The sequence below is a fragment of the Coturnix japonica genome, chromosome 2, assembly GCF_001577835.2.
Source record: "Coturnix japonica isolate 7356 chromosome 2, Coturnix japonica 2.1, whole genome shotgun sequence".
Lineage (NCBI taxonomy): Eukaryota > Metazoa > Chordata > Aves > Galliformes > Phasianidae > Coturnix > Coturnix japonica.
The window spans coordinates 132,661,040-132,682,160 of record NC_029517.1 but is presented as its reverse complement, the minus strand read 5'-3'; the positions used below and the strand labels follow the sequence as shown (position 1 = coordinate 132,682,160).

Genomic DNA, 21,121 nt, shown 5'->3' with positions numbered 1-21,121 from the left:
TCCATTGTAGGTTATAGGATAAAGTTGTGATCAGATCTCTTATTGTTTCCTATTTTTTTTTTAACCTGAATGTAATATGCTAGACAATGCTTGTTTTAATTTGCACAAACTGCCTTCACAGCAAGTCACTTGCCTGTCACAGCAAGTTGGACAAGCCTCCCTGAGGAGCAGCAGATAAAAGAATTGGGAGGTGACATGGGGATGGGGAGGTAAATGCTTTTAATGCTTATCAAAGGAAAAGTATACAGATCTACTCTCACATTTCCTTGTAACCATGTTACTACATGGTAGTATTGTGGTTCTGTAGCTGTGTGAATTCTCTGAATTCACATTCATTGTTTGCTGTAGAAATGCTTGCCCAATTGTAATTGTGTCATCTCAACAACATGATGTAGACTTTTTTCCACATTTGTGGCTTTTGGGAAGCCAATGAAACATATGTCTCCAGTGGCCCAGTTGTAAAAAGGAGAAATGGATCAAGATCAGCCTACGTATAGAGACAGTTTTCCAGCTGTTGGACTGTTCAGAATCCCTGCTTACTGTGGTTTTAATCTGTAGCCACACTGGGATTTAAAACTCCTTATCCCTGCCCAGATATTTCCTCTATGTCCTCTATTTGCCCTTATTTTCCAAGATGGAAGATAAGGGTCTTGGTAGTTGTTGACTTGCATGAGAGCTGGGAGAGTCAGAATTTGTTCCCGAGTTTATCGGCCTCCTCAAGTGTATCTTCATGTATTTCATATAGAGTTTATGAAGAACTTAAATCAACACATGATAGATTATACTTCTGCAAGATGTATTGCTTTACCTACCTGACATGATCCAACTGTTATATTGTTTTGAAAACCCACGGTTTGCAGATGGTTTATCTTAAATTTACTCTTCATTCCTTTATTTTCTGATTGAAGGCTGTTTACCTTAGGATTTATGATAGACGACCTATAGTATTTATGTTGAAGAGGTATTTGTACCCTCAGATGCCAATTATGTGTATATCTCCATTAAGAGAGAATGGTGAACAGCTACCCAGTGAGCAGCAATGTCTTGTCCCTTTTTTAGTGTATAAGTCCCTAATTTCTGCCTCATGATTTTCTGTTTGGGACATTTTTACCCTTGGATTTTAGTGTTTTTGTTTTGTGGATGACCATACTGAAGTTTGCACTTAGAACTTTTCTTTCACTTATTTTTCCATTTGCCTTCCCTCTTTCCCCTGAAGTTTTGGGATTTAACTGACTTATAACAGTGTATCTGTCTTTTTCCCAATTTTCTTAGGTTTAAAGTACAACCCTGCATCCACTGCTAGCTAAAAGATGTCTTATGGATCCATTGATGGGAGTGGATTTGGGAGGAACCCATTTGGAGGCCCTTCGAGACAAGGCTATCAACCACTCGGTAACGTACTTATGCCTTGTAGTAATTTATTCCTCCTGATGTTCTGGGGAGTGAGGACTTTACTGAATGAGGTTGTCTTCAGAAGTGGTTTTGGTAGAGATTTTCAAAGGTAGAACCCAAACATTTGTTGGGTTCAATTTGTATTGTAAGGCGTCACATCTTACCATGTCTTTCCAATGGCCGTGGAAGAGCAGCACTGATGAGGTATGTTGGCGGACCTGGAGAAGAAATGTGGTTCAGTTTCTAGACCTTCTTGTAACTCTGTAGTTCTCTTCTATCTCATCAGCAAGAAGTTGGTCTAAATTGTTTGTCTAGTTGTAGGTGCTCTTATGATGGGATTAGATTGGAAGAGGTACAGATAGAAGAGAGCTGTGATTCTACAGGGCGCAACCTAACTGCTGGGGTGGCAGCTTTAATCTGCAAAACATGGCAGTGGGGGATAAAAACTTCCTCAGGGAATGCTGAAACCATAAACAGTGGAATGGCTTGCAAATGACTGTGTATTCTGGTTTTGTGGGATGTTTTTAAGTGAACACCAGATGTGCTTCCCTGAGCTGCTCCCTTCTTCCCCCAGAGGACTCTACAAACGCTAAAGCAGAAAGAGAAAATCATCTAGATGGCAACCTGTATACATGAAATGTTGATGCAGGGCTGGCTTATTCATGGTGATGGAAGGTATTTCTTATTCTGACCAGTTCTGAGGTACTGTTTGAGAAGGCTGGTGCAAGCTCATGTAGGCATGGTAAAGCATTGTCTCCAGCTGCCCAGATGTGCACCAGGTCTGGTACACATGGGGAGTTGCTATAGGACCATATGTGGTTTAATATAGCCTGGCTTTCAGCAACCCTTGTGTGTTGGAACATATTTTTGCATTTAGTTTTGAGTCTTGATCTGGCTTGTACCAGAGGATGAGACTACAGTAGCTCTGGTGGAGGCACTTCTGAGGGTTCAGACCTTCACGGAATCATCAAGAAAGAGGATGATGTAGCATGGGAAAGGTCTGCTTTATTGCTTTGCATCTGGAAGAAACATCACAATCCTCTTACATTGCCTTTGGATTCAACTGGGCTGTTCATTAAGGCAGCCTGACTTTGTTTCCAAGTTGTCAAGGTTCCAAATGTTCTTTGGGAAATGTTTTGTTGTTTTGCAAATAGCTGTTCCCCCTGGATGAAACTATAAAAGAAGCGTAAAGGTTTCTCATGGTTTTCTGTTTTCATGTGAGTTTGGGTGCAATTATCTTTTTCTTCTTTTCTTTTCTTTCTTTGACGAGGGAGAATGTATTGAATTAAGTTTGAATTTTTGAATTGACTGGTTTTAAACAGTAGTTTTTAGGCTATTCTATGAGGTAAAATTAAAGACATTAAAAAGCCAAGAAGAATGAGTTACTTGCACACAGTGATAGAACCATAGGAAAAAAAAAAAAGAATCAAAATGAGGAATAGATAAATGAGGGATGTCAGTGCATTGTGGCTTTTTGTTTAAAAATAAAAGGTATGAATGCTTCCAGTGATGTACAAAATGCTCACTATTTTTAATGCAAATGCAGAGAATAATTCAAGATGCGTGTGGTTTCTAAATATTTGAAGAGGGACCACACCATGCACAGCTTGCCTGTCATTTGGCAGTTACTCTGTAAAGCTGAACCTACCCTCAGTGGATTGCAAAAAGCAGCTGATGTAGGAACATCAGATTTCTTAAGATGACAACGGTCTTGAGATCATTTCAGCAGCCCAGAGTTCTGTATATCAGAAGTTAGAAACTCCTGCTGAACTCATACATGATTTTGGGTGGGTTTGCATTGGTCAAGTCTTAATGGTCCTCTGGGGCCAATTTTCCCAGCTAGCAAAAATCAGTTTCTTGGACCAAACTTGGATCCTTCCATTGGTTTCAATATCACAAGGACTGCAAGGCTGGAATGTGTGCTTTGTCATTTTGCTATATACAATCTCAGAAAGGCATTTCTGAAAGTGAAGGGAGCCTGCTTGCCTTGGCCAAGTGCAAGTTGGAGAAGATATTCTCCTATTTGTGTGTTGAAATCAGAAATGATCCATCTGAACCTGCATATAACTTAACTCACCATGGCCCTTCACCATGGCAGACTGCATAACACGTGCCAAGTGTCTGATGTTACAGTATCCCTAGTTATTGTCATTAATTAAATGTCAGGAAAGGGTCAGTGTAGAGCTCATCTTCTTCCTCCTGCTTCCAAAAAGCAGATGACTGCCTTGCTAAGAAAAAATGCTCTCTATATTACCTCATGGTATGGGTGGAACAAAAGAGCATGGCCTTCCTCCTGCTGTATATATGTCTGCTCAGAGGGGCAGACCTTGATGGATGCGTCTGCCTGTGCTCTGAAACCTTCTTTTTACTAGATCTAGTAAACAAGTAAATAAAGCATACTAGCATCCTTGCATATGGATACTATAGCATGTGGTCCAGCACTAACATTCAGGTATCTAACGGAAGACCCCAACATCTTCCAACAGTAGAAGAGATTACCCTATAATCTCAGTGGCTAGAGGATCTCAAAGGTTTCTGAAGGAGACCGCTTGGATTACTTGGAGCATAGCAGGTTTGTATGTTCACAGCAGGTGAACATGTAATCCATGCCCTGCTCTGCAGTTGTAAGTTAGATGCTGCTGGAGGAGCAGTATCTGCATCTGCTCCTTGTTCTATAACCAAGAGAAGCAAACATTCCCCTATTTCCCTGTATGCTTTCTTTTCTCTGGCTGTTGGCTGTGTATTAGCATTACATGGGGAAGCTGGAAAACAGCAGAAAGTTAACAGAAAATGTTTTTTTTTTTTTTTCAAAGCAAAACCTGACAATGGGGAAAAAAAGAAGATTTTAAGTAGTGTGAGATGACAGAAATAAACAGAGACCGAAGACTACACAGCAGAAGGAATTAAGCCTTGAATTTGTAAGCATGCACCATACACCCTCTGCCATGTTAGACCTACCCTCCTACAAATAGGCTTTTTGTAGGGAGGATGAACAAAATCTGATGTGTGCAGGGAGTCGTGCAGGTCGGAGAATTCAAATAACTTGAATTAAAATGCCACAAGGCAAGAACTTTTAAACACTGCTTTTATTAACCTTACTGTGCCCTGGGCGTTACGAGCCGAATTTGAACAAGTCATTTCATATTCCATAGGTGTAATATTTCTAGGTATTCTCAAGGGAGCATTAGTTCATTCTTAATCTTACTGTGACTTCATCTATACTGTTTTTCCTTCGGATGCTCATGAACACATCACATGGGACACTGAGCAGAGTTCTTCTCAAGGTAAGTAGCATGTGCAGCTTTCTTTGCTAGGTTGGCCTGTCTTCTCAAAGAACAGGAAAATCCTGGTGTACAACCCAGCATTATGGCCTGATCACTGCATAGTCCTGTACTGCCTCCCATTGCAGATGCAGGACTGATGGCAAAGCATGGGAAGGAATCCACCAGCTTTGCATCTTGATCTTGGAGTGCATTGAAGCACTTAACAAACTCCTAAATACACAAGGAGTCTCCTTAGGTTCATAAACATTAAGCAGGTGGTTAATGCTTTTGCTTTATTGAGACCTGAGTGCTGCTGTGTTTTAGCATTAACTTCCCAAGGGACTTTCAATACTTGCAATGCTTTGTTTAAGGAACGTTGAAACTCTTCGCTGTTTCAAAGTACTGAGCTATGGAGACGGTATGGAAGATGCTTTAAATTGGATCATGGCAACTGTTCCCCCTGGAGCAATGAGGGGCTCAATCATGAGCTTGAGCTTCCTTAGTATACAGCATTATATGAAGAAAGAAGGAGTTAACAGTTATAGAGGAAAGTAAGAAAACTGTGTGTGTGTGTGTCCCCCACCTCAAATTAAAGCCTTTCATTCTGAATGATTGCATTGTGCATTGGTCACGTTCAGTAGTAAATAAAGTACACATTTGGGATAGAGTCCTGTCAAGTGTAGAGTGGAAGAATAGAGTTTAAATGCTTCTATGTGTAGCAGCTTTCATCTGCCTTTCATAGGTAATTCACAAATATTACCACCTGGTCTGTAAAGTTAGTTGTACTTCTTCATTTTATACTAGGAATAAAGTGGCTTCTCAAACGTCACTTCTAAATCTTGGGTCCTGTCTTATTTTCTTGGATTTACTAGAACACAGGTAGAGAACTCAAGTGTCATATTAATCAAGGCATTAATTAGCTCGAAGTAAAGTGCTGGTCCAACAGTACTAAAAATCCTACAATGATCTCTCCCGCTAGACAGCTGAAAACCTTCTTATAGCATCTACAGGGGAGTTGCTCTATATTGTTCTTTTGCTACTGTGCAAGACTTCCAACATGATAAGTTTATTTTAGTTTGAGGAAATCCTGTTTTACATCCAGTTCTTAAAGATCTTAGCAGTGATTTAATGAATTAATAAGCATGAACATACAAAAATATATTAAAGAATAATGAACAGTATGCTTTATAGCAAACGGAATTGCCAAGAGAATTGACTTTGATGCATGAATTAACTTTGAAATTGTTAGTTTTGAAAACCCCTGCCCTACCCCTCCAGGCAATTTTAACATTATAATAAATGTTTTGCTCTAATCTCGGTATTTTGGGGAAGCTAAGTGGTTATGCACTTATTTATATAACTAATGAAAACAGAAAACACTATTAGAGTAACTAAGTCTGTTATTGAAATATTTGGGGGTAAGCTGACCCACCTCATAACAGTTAAAATAACACAGTTAATATAACAAGCCACCAAAACAGCTACAACAGCAGAACAGAACAAAAACTCGTAGGCAAAGATAAACTTTATTTTTCTCTAGTTTTTTGTTTGCTAGTTTTTATCATCCCAGACCATTTTATTGTAAGCAAGGAAAAATAATGCCAGTGCTCCTAATCTTCAGTGGAAAACCAGAAAGCAAACATACTGTCTTGTCCTCAGGCAGCATTCAGCTGGAAATGCATTTAAACATCTCATCCTCTCAGAAAAGCTTGCTCTATTTTCCACTTGATTACGGGCAAATTAGAAGGAGCTAAAGATGATCTTCTACCCTCAATCTATTCATCCATATTGGTTTAGGTACCTTAGGAGAGAACACAGAATCTTGTGAATCGTGGAAGTAATTTGAGTTCAAGGAGACCCTTAAAGCTCATCTCTTGTTACTCTCCTGAGGTGAGCACAGCTAAATCAGGGTGTTCAGAGCAGTGCTGGTAGTTCCCTTAGTGGGTACATGGCCATAAACACTCAACCTGAGATTGTCCTCCTGGGACATCTTTCCAAGACAATGCTTTAACCCATTGGAGCAGAGAATCATAGCATCTTAGAATGGCTTGGCTTGGAAGAGACCTAAAAGATCATCTAGTTCCATCCCCCCTGCCAGTGAAATAGATGTACCTTAGTGCTTTTTCTTCTGTTTATTCTGACAGAGGCAAAAACCAATGACTTTTCCTTGTCTCATTAGAGAACAAAGAAAACTTTTATTAAAAGCTTGCACTCCCTGCAATGAGCCACTCTCAGCTGTCACTTAAAGAAAGTTTGTTAGTGGCTCTTGTTGAGGCTGTTTAGACCTTGAGAAGGCCCCTGAGATTTCTCTAATCTTGTCAATTCAATCCAGTTTATATTTCCCAGGGATGTGATGGAGTCACTGTCCCTGGAGGTGTTCAGGAAATGTGGAGATGTGACACTGAGAGATGCTTTTTAGTAGGCATGGTGGGGATGGGTTGGTGGTTGGGACAGACTATATTAATGGTCTTTCTCATCTGTAATGGTTCTGTGATTTTATGACTATTTTTGCCAGCTTTCTCAGTTTGCTGAAAGCTCTTCTTTATGTAGGATAGCAGAGTGGAAAAGGTTCTAAAGCAAAGACCAGCAAGCTTTATGTGACTGCTTTCCTATATGACAGAATTCTTGCAAGCATTGCAAGACTTCTTTACATTTTTTGGGATACCTGTGTGTTTTCACTATGTGCTTTGCATCTGTTTTCATTTCTTGGCGGTATCAGATGCTTGGATGAGAAACCATTTTTCTTACACCGTGCTTACAAATAAGTCTACCTGAAGCAGGACAGTGGTTGGATTTCAGTTGTATGCAACAGTAGGATCCCTCTAATGACCTTGTATGTATGTCCATATGTATTTGATGACATTTACAGTAGAAAAGGTGTCAACTTCTTGTAGTCTGCCACTGCCTTGTGCAAATCTCTCCCAGTGTTCTCCCATTACCCTCCTGCTTCCTCATATTATCTAATTAATTAAAATCTCAAGGATGGGGAATCTGTCTGGCCTAATCTATTAGAAGATAATTAAGCATCCTTTATGTATATATGCTTTTTCTTTTCTCTCTTTGAAGACCCAAGTGGAGCTTTTAATATTTGCTCCTGCCAGCAAAATGGAGAGCAGAGGTTTATGTAGGTGCTGAAATAGCATACTGGCGGATTGCTGTTCTGAAACCTACATGTAAAAGTGTATTTATCTGCAGAAATTACACCAACTCGCTGTTATCCGTTATGAGGGGTGGACGTAGCTGACACAAACATGTATGCAGCACAAAAAGAAGTTGAGCTGAACAGAAAGGGAAGAATAGAGCTTTTATCTGTGCTGTCACTCCAGAGATGTCATTGCTAACTGTCTCCCAGGCTGACATTTGCTTGGAGACAGATGCTGGCAGCTAGAAATGGGCAGGGGTGAAAGTTCAGCAGCGTGGAAGGGCTTGACAAATGTAAGCAGGTAGACTGGAGATCAGGGTGATAAAGCATGGATGGAAAGCTCTTAGGAGCAAGGGGGGATTTTAAATTGGATCTTAGGCTGTACAAAGCCTCCTCTGAAAGAAATGCCTCCTGTTTTATTATCTCAAGGGCTCATTTGGAAATGGATGGGCTAAATTTAAAAGAAGGATGGAACTGGAAAAGGAACACAGGTGTCCCTGTTCATTGTGGGGTGATTGGCCTTTAAAAGTCCCTTTCAACTCAAACAATTCTATGATTCTGTGATATTATGTTGGCCCATAAGGCAGACATTGGTGGAATGACAGTAGAGGCTGGACCTTCCCAATGATATTCCATGACATTTTGTTGTCATGTAACAGAGGGCAGCAGAGGGGCAGACTGACAGAATGGTGTCTGACTTGGAAGTGCATATGAGGCAAAGGTGCATCTCTGAATTCATCGGAGCAGAAGTAATGGCACCCACTGACATCCATTGATGCTTGTTGAATGTTTATGGAGAACAAAGAGTGAATGTGTGCACAGTGAGGTGGTGGGTGGTGAGTTTCAGCAGTGATGACAGCAGTTTGAAAGACGAATTATGTTCCAGATGGCCATGCACAGCTGTCATACCACTAAATGAAGAGTGCCTTGATCAGCTCATGCGCGTGTGAATTGGTGGATTGAGACCAGGGAGCTGTGAACAGAAGCTGAATATTGGCTTAAATGCATTGGAAACATTGGTGGCAACTTTGGACTATTGCAGTTTGCACCACGTGGATCCCACGACTGCTCACACAGGAACTGAAGTAACACCATGCACAAATTTGTGAGGACCTGTTGTACCAATATGAGCCTGGATTGCATCATTACTGGTGATGAGGTGTGGTGTCACTACTACAAGCCAGAGTAAAAATAGCAGTCCATGGGGTGGTCATATGTGAACTCCTCATCAAAGAAAAAGTTTAAGATGTAGCCCTCAGAGCTCCTTTCTAAGCTTCCTTCTAAGTTCCGTTCTAATACTGGAAGGCTGCAATGAGGTGCAGAACCTCCTCCAAGCTTCATAAGCAACCAATTCCCTGAGCCTTGTCTTCATAGGAGAGGTACTCCAGTTCTCCAAAGATTCTCGTGGCCTTCCTCTAGACCCTAATTCCTTTTCCAGCATTCTAGTCTCAGTGTTAGCATGTTTGTAGTTTGGATAAGTCCACATTAGCGTGACCGTACTTTGTAATTTTAACTTAAGTTGCCAGCAGCTTGATAAAAATAAAAGATCATTCTAGGATGTTCTCCCTGTTCCTTGTCACACTGTGTCTGTTATGTGGATTTATTTTCTCATCTTTTAGCAGAAATGGTTAGCAGCTCTTAGCAGCTATCTTCCATTAATGCTCTTCTCCCTTATTCCCAGATGGTTTCTTTGTCTGGATGGACACTTGAAGTGGGAATTCTTTCATAGAACTGTTGGAGTTTGCTATGGATTGTCATCACAGATGCTGTAACTTCCCTTAAACTTCTTTCCTTGACTGATTCGGAAATGAAGCAGTTGGAGGATAAAGTAGGGAAGGTATTGCCCTTTGGGCTATAGCTTCAGCACACATGGCCTTCAGAGCTGGAGAACCAGTCTTTGAAGACTTGAAGGCATACCAAACCAATGGACCTCAGCCAATCCTTGTATGTTTTGCATCAAGGTCCAACCCCCCTGCCTTGGGTAGGGTTGCAAATCTATTGGTTGACAAACCTATCCATGGCAGGGGGTTGGAGCTCAATGATCTGTCTTTAAGATCCCTTCCAAGTTAAGCCATTCTATGAAGGCACTCTTGTAGAACCATAGTGATGCTTTTAGTTAATGTGTTCTTGAGCTATGAAGTGCAGTGTTTGTCTTTCGCAACCTTCTGGTGTGACATTCCAAGCAGTACATACATTACATTCAGTGGTTTCAATCCTTTCCTGCAATGCACATGCTTTCTTGCCCTGAATATATATATTTAAGAGAAATTCCTTCATTTTCACATTGAAAGAGGGTCAGGGTCAGACTGACACTTCTTTTTCAAGAGGTTTTGCAATTTTAACCCGTGTTAAATGAATTATCTACTCTCTGAAGGTGGATAGAAAGACTTCTGTCTGGCGACTCAGGGAAATATCCTTCCAAACCACAGAGGGTCTTCCTTGGGCAAAGTTATTGTTTCAAGTTTTAGCCAAACATAGTCTATCTGAAAAACTGATCCTTTTGTCCCTGGCAAGCACCCGTGTGTTAAGCAGTCGGGCACGCTGCCATATCACCAGATGGCCAGCAGAACAGTGGCCGGCACAGTGTGTCACATCTCCACTTGGCAGCACATAACGGCATTCCCAGGTGACAGTCGCCATCCACTTTGAACTTAAAACACATCTAAAGACTGACCGAACTGATGTGCTGATGTGAATCCAGCTTCATGTAGTGATAACTTGGTTGAATATCTTGGAAATAATGCTCCCAGCTGCTTTCAAAGCAGGTGGGACTCAGGTGTGGCAGCAAAAAGATCACCTTTGAAATACATGGGGTGATCAGGAGGCTTTGGGGTGTCCTTTGGGTTTCACAGTGTGAGAAGATAAAACTCTTAGAATGCATCCAAAGGAGAGCAATAAAGATGGTGAAGGGCCTAGAAAGCAAAATCATAGAGTCATAGAGTAATTAAGGTTGGAAAAGACCACTAAGATCATCTGGTCCAACTGTCAGCCTATCATCACTATGCCCACTAAACCTCTGTACTTATAACTGGGATTGTCCCAATCTGAATGTAATCCTTTGCACTTGCTTTTCTTGAACCTCATTAGGTTGACATGGGCTCACCTTTCAAGCCCAAGTCACTCTTGATGGCATCCCTTCCTCCTGTGATATCAGCTGTACCACTCAGCTTGGTATCATCAGCAAACTTGCTGTGGGTACACTTGTTCCCATCATCTGTGTCGTTGATAAAGATGTTAATGAGTACCGGTCCCAAGGTGAACCCCTTTAGAATATTCACATGATATTTCTAAAATCTATATCCCATTTCTCAGAAATACTTTAAAGGTCACATTTCACAGGTCTGCAGGTACTTGATAATGCAGAGAGGGATGTGGGAACGGATAGTTCAGGGCCCATTTGTACTCTGGAAGGCTTCTAAGGATCTCTTGAAATACGGTCCTTCAACCAGCTGCTCTTTATCACCAGTCAAAACTGAGTGCTTCTAATTCGCCTGCCTGTTGAGCAGATGTGCACTGACCTGGTTTGATTGGATTTGGAATTTTGTTTTGTTCCAAAATACTTTGCACAGTTTCTTAGTACAGAGCAGAAGTAGACTTAAAAGCTGACAGGTCATGCTGCATAAAATACAGTTTAGCATCTATGGCTTCTCCTCTCCTAATAATGATACAGAAACAGAAATAGAGACACAGGTACTGTAGTAGAGGGACTAAAAGTTATACGAAGAAGGTTTTTAAAAGCCATGAAACCAACTTTTTGGTTTGGGATTAGCAACTGGCAGTTGACTTATGTAGGAAACAGGTCTGCTGTGTATGAAGCCATGCTTAAGCAAGACCATTGGGAATCCGGTTGATGAAATAAGAGGTTTTGAACAAGGATCGTCAGTCCTGGCTGCCTGAACATTTCAGACTCACAATACTTGGAAGCTGGACTATATGACCTTGAAAGGGTCCTTCCAACATAAACGATTCAGTGATTCTGTGATTCTCCTTGTCCACATACATGAATGAGCTGAGCTAAATGAGATTTCTGTATTGTTTTCCTTCACTGGTCCCTCTCACCTCTTTTTTAGTCGTTGTTTTTCACTTCTGTATGCAGTTAGGAAGCATAGATTTATAAAGAGGGTTTTTCCATGAGCTACAGTATTTCAGATTTATTTCAGGTACTGTAAAAGATTGAGCAGGTTTGGAGGGAGGAACGATCTGCCCCTCTTACTGCTTTACCAAAGAGACATTAACCTGATTGTGCCTTTGAATAACACATAGTTAACATCAAACTTGGATATAATAATGAAAAAAAAAGGTTATAACTGTATAGAAAATGGCAGTATATATATCTATACACACACACACACACATATAATATATACACACATATATATACATGCATATCCCTTATATATGTGCATATATGCATATGTACATATAAGGACCATGCAAGTATTGTGTGTGCATTATGTGAGTGTGCTTTGAGATACAATTTGGAGTTTTAAGTTTTACTGTTATTTCACACCTCTGCTTTTGAAGCCTTTCTGTTAAAACAAAGCACATTTATTCATTTTTTGATGCTGGGTTTGTTAACAGGATTTTAGTACTTTCACAGGGGTTTTCTTTGCTTCGTGTTGTTTTCACACTTACTGCTCACTGGTGTTGGAGAAGAAGAAACCAAGCGTTGTTATTATCCTGAAAGTGAGAAAAAAATCATGCTTATATACAAGATTAATAAGAAAACTGCCACTGTTGCAAGAAAAAGTTTATATCAGGGAGCTTTAACTTGCCAAAGATCAGAGTTTTGAAGTTTTTGCATCCAGGGGATGCCTGGTTGAACATATTCTGTTCTTTGGTCCATCTCTGCTTTGCTAGAGCATTTTACTTCTTCCAGGCCCATCTCAAACCTCTTCAAAGCTGAGCCAGGACGAGACAGGGAACAGGCCATCATTTCAGCATCACAGTTCATGGGGACGGTGCCTTTCTGCAGTAATCAAAAGCCTTCTGAGTATTCGCAGTGTCTTCTCTTCTCCTTGACATTTGCAACGGGGTGGCTGTGAGTCAGGCAGAAGGGATTCCCTGCTGGCAGCAGGGGATCTTTCTCCTCAGCTGCTAGACCAGTGCTTCTGTAGCTTGCTGTGAATTCCTCTTCTTGGCTAAATACAAAGCTAGCATGCTTTTGGCGAGAAACACTGGGTCTTGTGCTTGATTTGCCATCCTATTCCTAAAAATCCCCCTACCTCCCTCCATAGTCGTCCTTTTAGGCACAGCAGGGACTCAGCTTTGTGGTTTTATTGATTTATTTTTTTTCCCCAAGCCATCTAGTTTTACTTATTTAAAATATTGTTCTATTATTTTCTCCCCCTTCTCTCAAGCTTACTCCTCACTTGCCCATGCTGCTTTTCTTGGCCCGGTTTCCTCAAGCAAAGGCAATGACATTGTTTTACAGTGCTGTATAAATACCTCTCGTGCTTTGGCACAAGCATATTTATGTTTGCCTCCCTGTTGGTGTGCACTGCAGGAAGGCTTTGTGCTCAAACCCAACCATTAATCTCCATTTTCCTGGAGTGAGCTCCATCTCTGAGCTTAAGCTGTACAGGGTGGGTGGTGATGTTCTCAACCTCCAAAACAAACCCTTCCCTGCACTGAAATGAGCAGTCACGTTCATCAGTCCATTTCATCTTCTAACCCAAGACGGAGACCATTGTCTGTAGGCTTAGATGTATCGACCCATGTTGCACCTTGTGTGGAAATATATTAGGGCCATCCCTTGCAGATTTTGCCATATGGAGATGTGCATCCTTGGTCTTCTTTTGAGATACATTTTTAACATGGGAAATTTAGACTGGATATAAGGAGAAAGTTTTTTTTTGCAGCGAGGGTGGTGAGGTACTGGTTGCCCAGAAAGGTGGATGTCTCATTCTTGGAGATGTTCAAAGTCAGGCTGGATGGGACTCTGAGCACCCTGATGTAGCTGTAGGTGTCCCTGTTCATTAGAGGGTGGTTGGACTAGATGACCCATGGGGATCCTTGTCAACTGAAATGATTCTGTGGTTCCATGATGTGGCTTTTACTGTCTTCCAGAGAGAGTCATCTTAGCCTAAATTGTCATAATTATTTCTCATGAAGCTCACAAGAAATGCTAAATGTAGTGTTTACTGCCTAGATGGTTGACTTGTGATTTCACATTTAGTCCGTGGCCATGGTTCACTGGGTAACCTTCAACAAATAAAGCGCTGTCTTGTGCATCTTGCTTTGTCAGCATGGAAAAGGGGAGGGATAAGAAGGTTAACTTCACTCCCTTGGGAGAAGCAATACAGAAGTCTCAGCTCAGCACTGCAGTTGCTTCCATGTATGTGGACAAGAATGGTAGGTCTGAAATGTTTGGGTTTGTTCAGGTAGATGGCAGTTTGGCCATGAAGCCAGCAGAATGGTTTGGAGACTTTGCATACTGTTATATTTCTTCTCTTATTCTTTTTAAAGGCATATTGAATTACCTAGGATGCTATTTGGGTGTTAATCAGCAATTTAAGTGAATGCATCAGATCTCGTAAGTTAAACAGGAAAAGAGAGGAAATATCTGTAGAGAGCAGGAAAACGAAAGTGATTCAGTGGTCCTATCAGGTTGTAAAACAGAGGTCCTGACAAAGTGAAGAACGAAGATGTGAGATTCCAGTATGAGAGAGATCTCAGTTCCTGGGAGGAGGCTCTATGAGGCCTTTTAATGACCCCCAGTGGCCAAGATCAGTTTTATCTCATTCCTGGTTTATAGAAACACCTAGCTGTGGATGAAAGGCTTTTGCAGTGAAAGCCACATGTGGAACTTGGTTATACAGGATCCAAGCACTGAGAAATAACGTGACAATTAGTGCAAACTTGGGACCAAACCAGTCTCCATATTGCAGTGCTGGTTACTGAGCTGTCTGCTCAAGCACCCGGATTTAGAAGATGGATATTGGCTGCATCTTGTGGGAGGAGAAGTGAGCATCACAGGAGTGGGAGTCTCTATCATTTAAAAGCAAAGGAATGAAGGTCAGTGTGCTCTAATGAAGAAGCTCTTTTGCAGCTTTTCTTTTCCTTTTTTTTTTTTTTTCAATATAATTTAAATCTAATATTTAGAGTTCATTGCTTTAGGGGTATCCTGAAACTAATACTTCATTTGTATGTTCTGGAAAGCTTTGCATATTTTTAAGGAGGATGTTTTCAGTTCCAGCAATATCAAAGTTAAGGCAAAATACCTACTGGTACTTGAAGACACCACATTTATGGGCACCTTGCTTTTCCCTCTGGCTTGCACATGAGACCCCTTACAACACAAAACTTTAGGTTCACATGGACTATAATAAAGCCACATGGATAGCTTAATTTTCATGCTTTGGGATAGAACTGTTAGGGAGTTGTTTGGTTTGGTCGGTCCACAGTTGCTCATTGAAATCTCAGGATCCCTGTCAATATGAGAAACTCTTCATCCACGCACAAAGAATCACAAACTGTGACTCCATGAATCCAAAGAATATAAACAACTGTGATGGTAAATATTAAAGGCGAATGAAAACCATATGTTTTGGGGTATTAAAGACTCCTAAAAACGGAGCCATTTTCATGTAGGTTCTCTTTCTACTTTTTGAGTTCTGCAGCTTCTCCATAGTTCCTTGAGGCAGGTATGAAAACACATAAATTTCTGATGGGGTCTGTTGGTTCAGCTCTTATATTATATCTGTACTGTCTTGGGAGAAGCTTTGTTTTGGGGGGAAGTTTTCTGAAGGTATTGCTCAGTTCTCTGCTGGAAGGAGTTTTGAAAGGGCAACCCAGTATTAAAAGAAACACATTAAAACCACAGCACAAAAAGCATGTATATAGAGGAGCCTTCTGTACATTTAAGGGTGAGATAAAAACAAAAGTGTTCTACAGATGTGCTTGCAGTATCTGTTTGGGGGCTTATCAATGAATAATGAAGGAGACTGTGCCTTTGCCGGAGATTTATGTGGTAGCACTTTATGAGCCCTACTGGAGCATTCGCAAGGAGATACAGAAAGGATTTACCATCAGTGCTGTGTGTGTGAAAGAAATGGGGACTGGAGGAAGGATGTAGAGAATGGGCACGGCAACCCCATAGGACAGAAAATACATTAAAAATGTTGGGGAATGAAATTGTCATTCTCAAGACAGAAGAAGAGTGGAGGAGCATCTTGGCTTGTGTGTGTACTTTAATTTCTTTGCAATAATTAAGGACAGACCAAAGTGAAGCTTTAAACCCTGTGTAGTTTAAAGTAGTTGTAACGAGCTGTAGATGTCCCTCTTTGCTGCAGGGGAGTTGGACTAGATGATCTTTAAGGGTCTCTTCCAACTCAAATGGTTCTGTGATTCTAAGACTGGAGGAGAGAGATTCGGTGCACATTTATTTTGCTAATGAGAAAATAAGACCATTGGAGCAGGGCTTTAATTTAAACATGAGCTTCTGATATTCCTGATGATTCCCTTTTATGCAGGATCAAATACTGACCATCATGTGAAGTAATGCTTCAAGGTCAACTTCTTTTTGTTGCATTTGGGGAGGAACGGACCCAGCAGAATGGGAAATGGTGCTTGATTGAGATCTGCAATGCATTAGACATGTCCTTGCATATGAAGTGACATAATTTTGCACTGGGATTTTGGAACAGGCACACACGGGTAGATTATAATAGAGCAAGTGTGTCTGACGTCCTGCCTTAAATCTCAGACTATTAACTTAATTAATATTGTAGGCTCTTAACACCTTTCTTTACACGTGAGCTACCTTGCATGAGACTGGAAGATGCTGCTGCTTCGCCCTTGTAGCTTCAGAAATACCTGCTGTTTGGTTTGTATTAATTATTTCACTCTCAAGGTCCTGATTAGGCTTTGACAGAAAGCTCTGTGTGGCTTTTTAGCTCTGCAGTTAAACAGTATCCTTGTTCTATGCCAAGGATGGCTGCTCTTCAGTGTGTAGAGTGGTATATCTGGACCAAACTTCACTTCTAAGCTGTTCCAGGCATATTTTAAAGAGTAAATGAGTTTGTTTGCCTGTTTGTTTCTCTACTCTTAAGGTGAATAATATTATTGAATAATATTATTTCTTTTTATCAGGGTAGTGCTGTCCTCTGGCATAAACAGCCATTGGAATGGGCGAGTAAGAGCGCAAGTGTTGCTTTTCTTAGGGAGATGCTGGTACAGAAAAAGATGCAAAATGTCTCTGCCTTGATTGATTTGCTGTTTGCATGGTTGAAGGGAAGGATGAGATGGTTAAGCTGCTGTTTGATGTGGAGATTAAATTAGATTTAAGAAGCGTTCTGAAATGTCACTGAAGATAAACTGTTTTGAATAGGTGATTCCTTAACCAGCTGCCTTTAAGTATCTCTGGTCTTCAGCTGAGGTTTGCTGACTTGTTTGGTGGATAGAGAAGAGGGTGTGAGATCTGTCCCTGTGTGTCTCCTACACACTCCTGCTACAGCTTGGAGCTGGTACAGTAACATAAAACCCAAAACACTGCATTTATTCCATGGTGTAAGTCATTCCTGCAGTTCATAGGATCACAGAATGATTTTGGTTGGAAGGGACCTCTGTGGTCCAGGCCCTAGTCAAGCAAGGACACTCAGAGCAGGGTGTCCAGAGCCACATTCAGGTGTCTTGAAGATCTTCGAGGAGATTCTGCAGCCTGCCTGGACAAGCTGTTCCCATGCTTGGTCACCTGATGGAAAAGCCACATATATCTCTTGATTAGATTGACGATTTGAAAATGTCTAGGGCCTGAAATGATTCTCCCTATTTTTCAGTAAGAAAGACTCTTCTTTCCTAAGAAAAAGAAAGGAAGAGATATGCAAAAACTGGATTTATTTTGTTGTTTAGGGCAAACAAGAAAGCTTATATATTCCAGAATCTTACCTCAGCCTTATACTACCTCCCTCACCATTTCTGGGCAGAAACTGGAGCAGTGCTTCTTTCCCTAATGGTGTTGATAACCAGCATTACACATTACTCTTTCTTTTGTAATTTTTAAGCATATTGAGGATCTTGCTGTGATTATGAAAATCACAAGGAAATGTTTCTAAGTTTCCAAGCAGTCAGACTAGGCAACAGGGAAGGAAGAAATAGCACGTCTTACTGAAAGAACAGGCAGGCTATTGAGGATCTCAAGGCTGATAAAGGACGAGAGAAAGGCTGGGGTGTCCAGCATCCTGCTGGACATTTTGCATCCTAATTCTCCCTTTCCCAAGTGTGTTTCATCATCATAAAGGTCTTGTCGCAGATTTTGCTTTGAGTGCTAAAAGCTTTGCTCCCCTCTGCCTTCCTCTGTAATTTAAGAGCCACAGATGCTGATACATCTCCGAGACAGAATCTATTACACTTCTCCTGCCAAGCAGAGCTATGGTGCTTGCTTTATGTCCCTCCTCCTAACACTCAATTTGTTCTTTGTCGGTGCTCAGCTGGCCACATTGCTGAGCACCAGCAGGGCTCCCTCCACGCAGTGGTTCCTATTAGCTTTCCCCTTCTTAATTTCATTATCCATTTCTAATGGCTTTTTAATGTTTGAGCTGAATTTACAGTGCCGAGAATGTTGTGCAGCTTCTGTTTCTCCAGAAGTTTGCCTGGGAGAGCACAGCTGACTGTCCGCTGCTTTACTTATACTGTTGGAAATGGTCAGAGTATCTGAGTTATTGATCTTTTCTTCTTTTTTTCCCTTGAAGATGAATCATGGAGCATTCTCGTGCGTATCAGCTTTCTCAGAGTTTGTAGCAAATGCTGATTTACCTCCTTTGAATATCCAGTCACTGAACACTTGATTGCACGTACTTCTGAGCAAGTCTTTGCTCACTTCTATCTATTCAGGTGGGAGTAACATCTTTCCCATGCTGCTCTACAAGCTTCCTTGCAAACACTGTCTCATGTATCTTTTCCTTTGTTTCTCTATGTAAAAAAAATATTCAGTATTTCCAAAATACAGTGTTCATTTTTTTTTTTTTTTTTTTTTGGGGGGGGGGGGTTACTGATAATTCCTATCTTCTTTTTTGAAACATGCTTTTGTAGAAGGTCTTCACCATGCTGAACAGTCTCAGATCTCTCAGCCTTTCATAGAATCATAGAATCTTAGAATCATAGAATCATAGAATCATAGAATCATAGAATCATAGAATCATAGAATCACCAAGGTTGGAAAAGACCTAAAAGATCATCTAGTCCAACTGTTCACCTATTACTAATAGCTCCCACTAAACCATGTCCCTCAACACAACATCCAGTACACAACATCCTTTCCCCATATGATGCTCAAGACTGTGACCATCTTTGTAGCTCTCCTCTGGATTCTCTCCAGCAGTTCCCTGCGCGTCTTGAACTGGAGAGGCCAGAACTGGACACAGTTCCAGTTGACCTCACCAGGGAAGATATGGAGAGTCTGATCCAGGATCACTCTTCCTGATCTGAGTTGGGGGAATCTCAAGCATAGATATAGGTTGGGTGGAGAATGGCTTCGAAGTAGCTCTGAAAGAGAAGTATTTGGAGGTATCAGTTGATGAAAGACTCAACATGAGCTGGCAAAGTACGCTTGCAGCCCAGCAGGCCAGCTGTATCTTGGGTTGCATCAAGAGAAGTATGACCAACATGTCGAGGAAGGTGATTCTGGCTTTCAGCTCTTGTGAGGAGTACTGTGTTCAGTTCTGGAGCCCACAATACAAGGAGGATGTGGAGTTGTTGGAGCAGGTCCAGAGAAGGGCCATGAAAATGACCAGAGGGCTGGAGCACTGCCTATGGACAGACTGAATCTGTTTAATGTTAGTGGAAACATGTAGTGCTAGTCTCTGACTGCTCTAGGCTCTTTGCAAGCCATGGAACTACCGAGGCGACAAATGGCTCCCAAAGCCACTCCAGCACTGCATAAGGGTCATAGTCATTGGTATCAGTTTTAATATTCATACGAACATATGCTGTTTTTGTTAGTCACTAAATCTCTTTTTGGTGGAGTTGAGGCATGCTTCATCTTAAAGGTAATTAAAAACTGAGTAGTTCATAAAATATGATGCATGCAGTCCTGGCAAGATACTGAGAGTTGTGTGCGCTTTCCAAAGGGATGCCAGATCTTGGTAGGAAAACTGAACTCTTTCCCTTCTTGTGGTGGTACCAGGTTCTTCTAGACCTCAGTGAGACCTTAAATGAAGCCTGACAGCATGGCTGTGACAGCAGGTGTTGGGATGAGTATTGGCATTTTTCAAGCTAAGGCATCTTCATGGCCAGGAGAAGCCGTGTGGTCCATCCCCACTGAAGTAGTGTTTCACGCTGAACCAAGTAAGAGTGAGCATCGTGTGGTAAGATGAATAAATGTAATGATTGTTTGGTGTTAATGGGAAATGGAGAAAAAGACAAAAATAGTGCAAGACTTCTTGCTTTTGGAGTTCTAGAATGTTGAAGATTGTAGTGAGTGAGGTACCATTGCCTTGCACTGTCTTCCCTCTCTGTTATCTTTTGTCTCATATCAATGGTAAGCACTTTGTATCTCAGGCATGAAGCCTTACATAATTTATAGATTTAAAACAGAGAACACAACCATAGATATTCACTTTCTAGGAGCCTTCATACTTTAGGTTTACAGCTTTAGCTCAAAAATTCAGGTGTAGATTTGAATGAGAAAAGCGGTTTCATCAAAAGGCCTCTGGCCAGAAAGCAGGAAGTAGGAAAATGAAAACTTAGTACTTATATCAACATAAGTGACCAGATCTAGTGGGGAATCAATATTCATTGCTTATTATCTGCTTCATATACAGATTACAATTGCCTCCATCAACTCTTCTCCACTAAGCCTCTGGTATATCCATTCTTTTATATTCTCAGTGAAGTTTCACATCTTGTGTTTTCCTCCTGCCAGGTAGTGTAAAAAGATCAGGTTAATCAGGGTGAGTTGTGCTGTCCTTTGGAAAGGAAGATATGAGAAGGATCTCACTGATAATTAAAATGGGCTGTTGCGATGCTGTTTGTTAAATCAAACTCTGGGAGAATATTATACATGATCTGTTCTGCCAGTATTTCCTTTGGAGGGAATCATTATAATTTCTTTCTTAATGTAACTGATATACATGGTATAGAAATATGTCCCTCTTTTCAAGAGTATCTGCAGAAAAAGGAGTTTGGGGATGACTTGTCCCTTCTATCTGTCATGGTTTAATAATTTTGTAATTTTTTGCTATCAGTATTCCACATCATAACATCATATTAAGCATGAATAATTTTACTGAATCTGCAACTTACAGAAGAAGACTACATCTCCCAGGGAACAACACGATAGGTCACGGGACCTGGACTCTATATTAACTCTGTCGCAGAACAGACT

The 21,121-nt window shown here is 41.0% G+C and overlaps 1 protein-coding gene across 5 annotated transcripts in view; it reads left to right on the top strand.

Moving 5' to 3' along the window:
• The window catches only part of TSNARE1 (t-SNARE domain containing 1), a 408,620-nt gene that overhangs the window by 79,551 nt on the left and 307,948 nt on the right, over nucleotides 1-21,121 (top strand). For all 5 annotated transcript variants that reach the window (XM_015856414.2, XM_032442928.1, XM_032442929.1 and 2 more), the window contains one exon: nucleotides 1,273-1,392. In XM_015856414.2, the coding sequence (XP_015711900.2) occupies nucleotides 1,311-1,392 (82 nt within the window). In that variant the 5' untranslated portion in view covers nucleotides 1,273-1,310. The remainder of the gene's footprint in view (nucleotides 1-1,272; nucleotides 1,393-21,121) is intronic.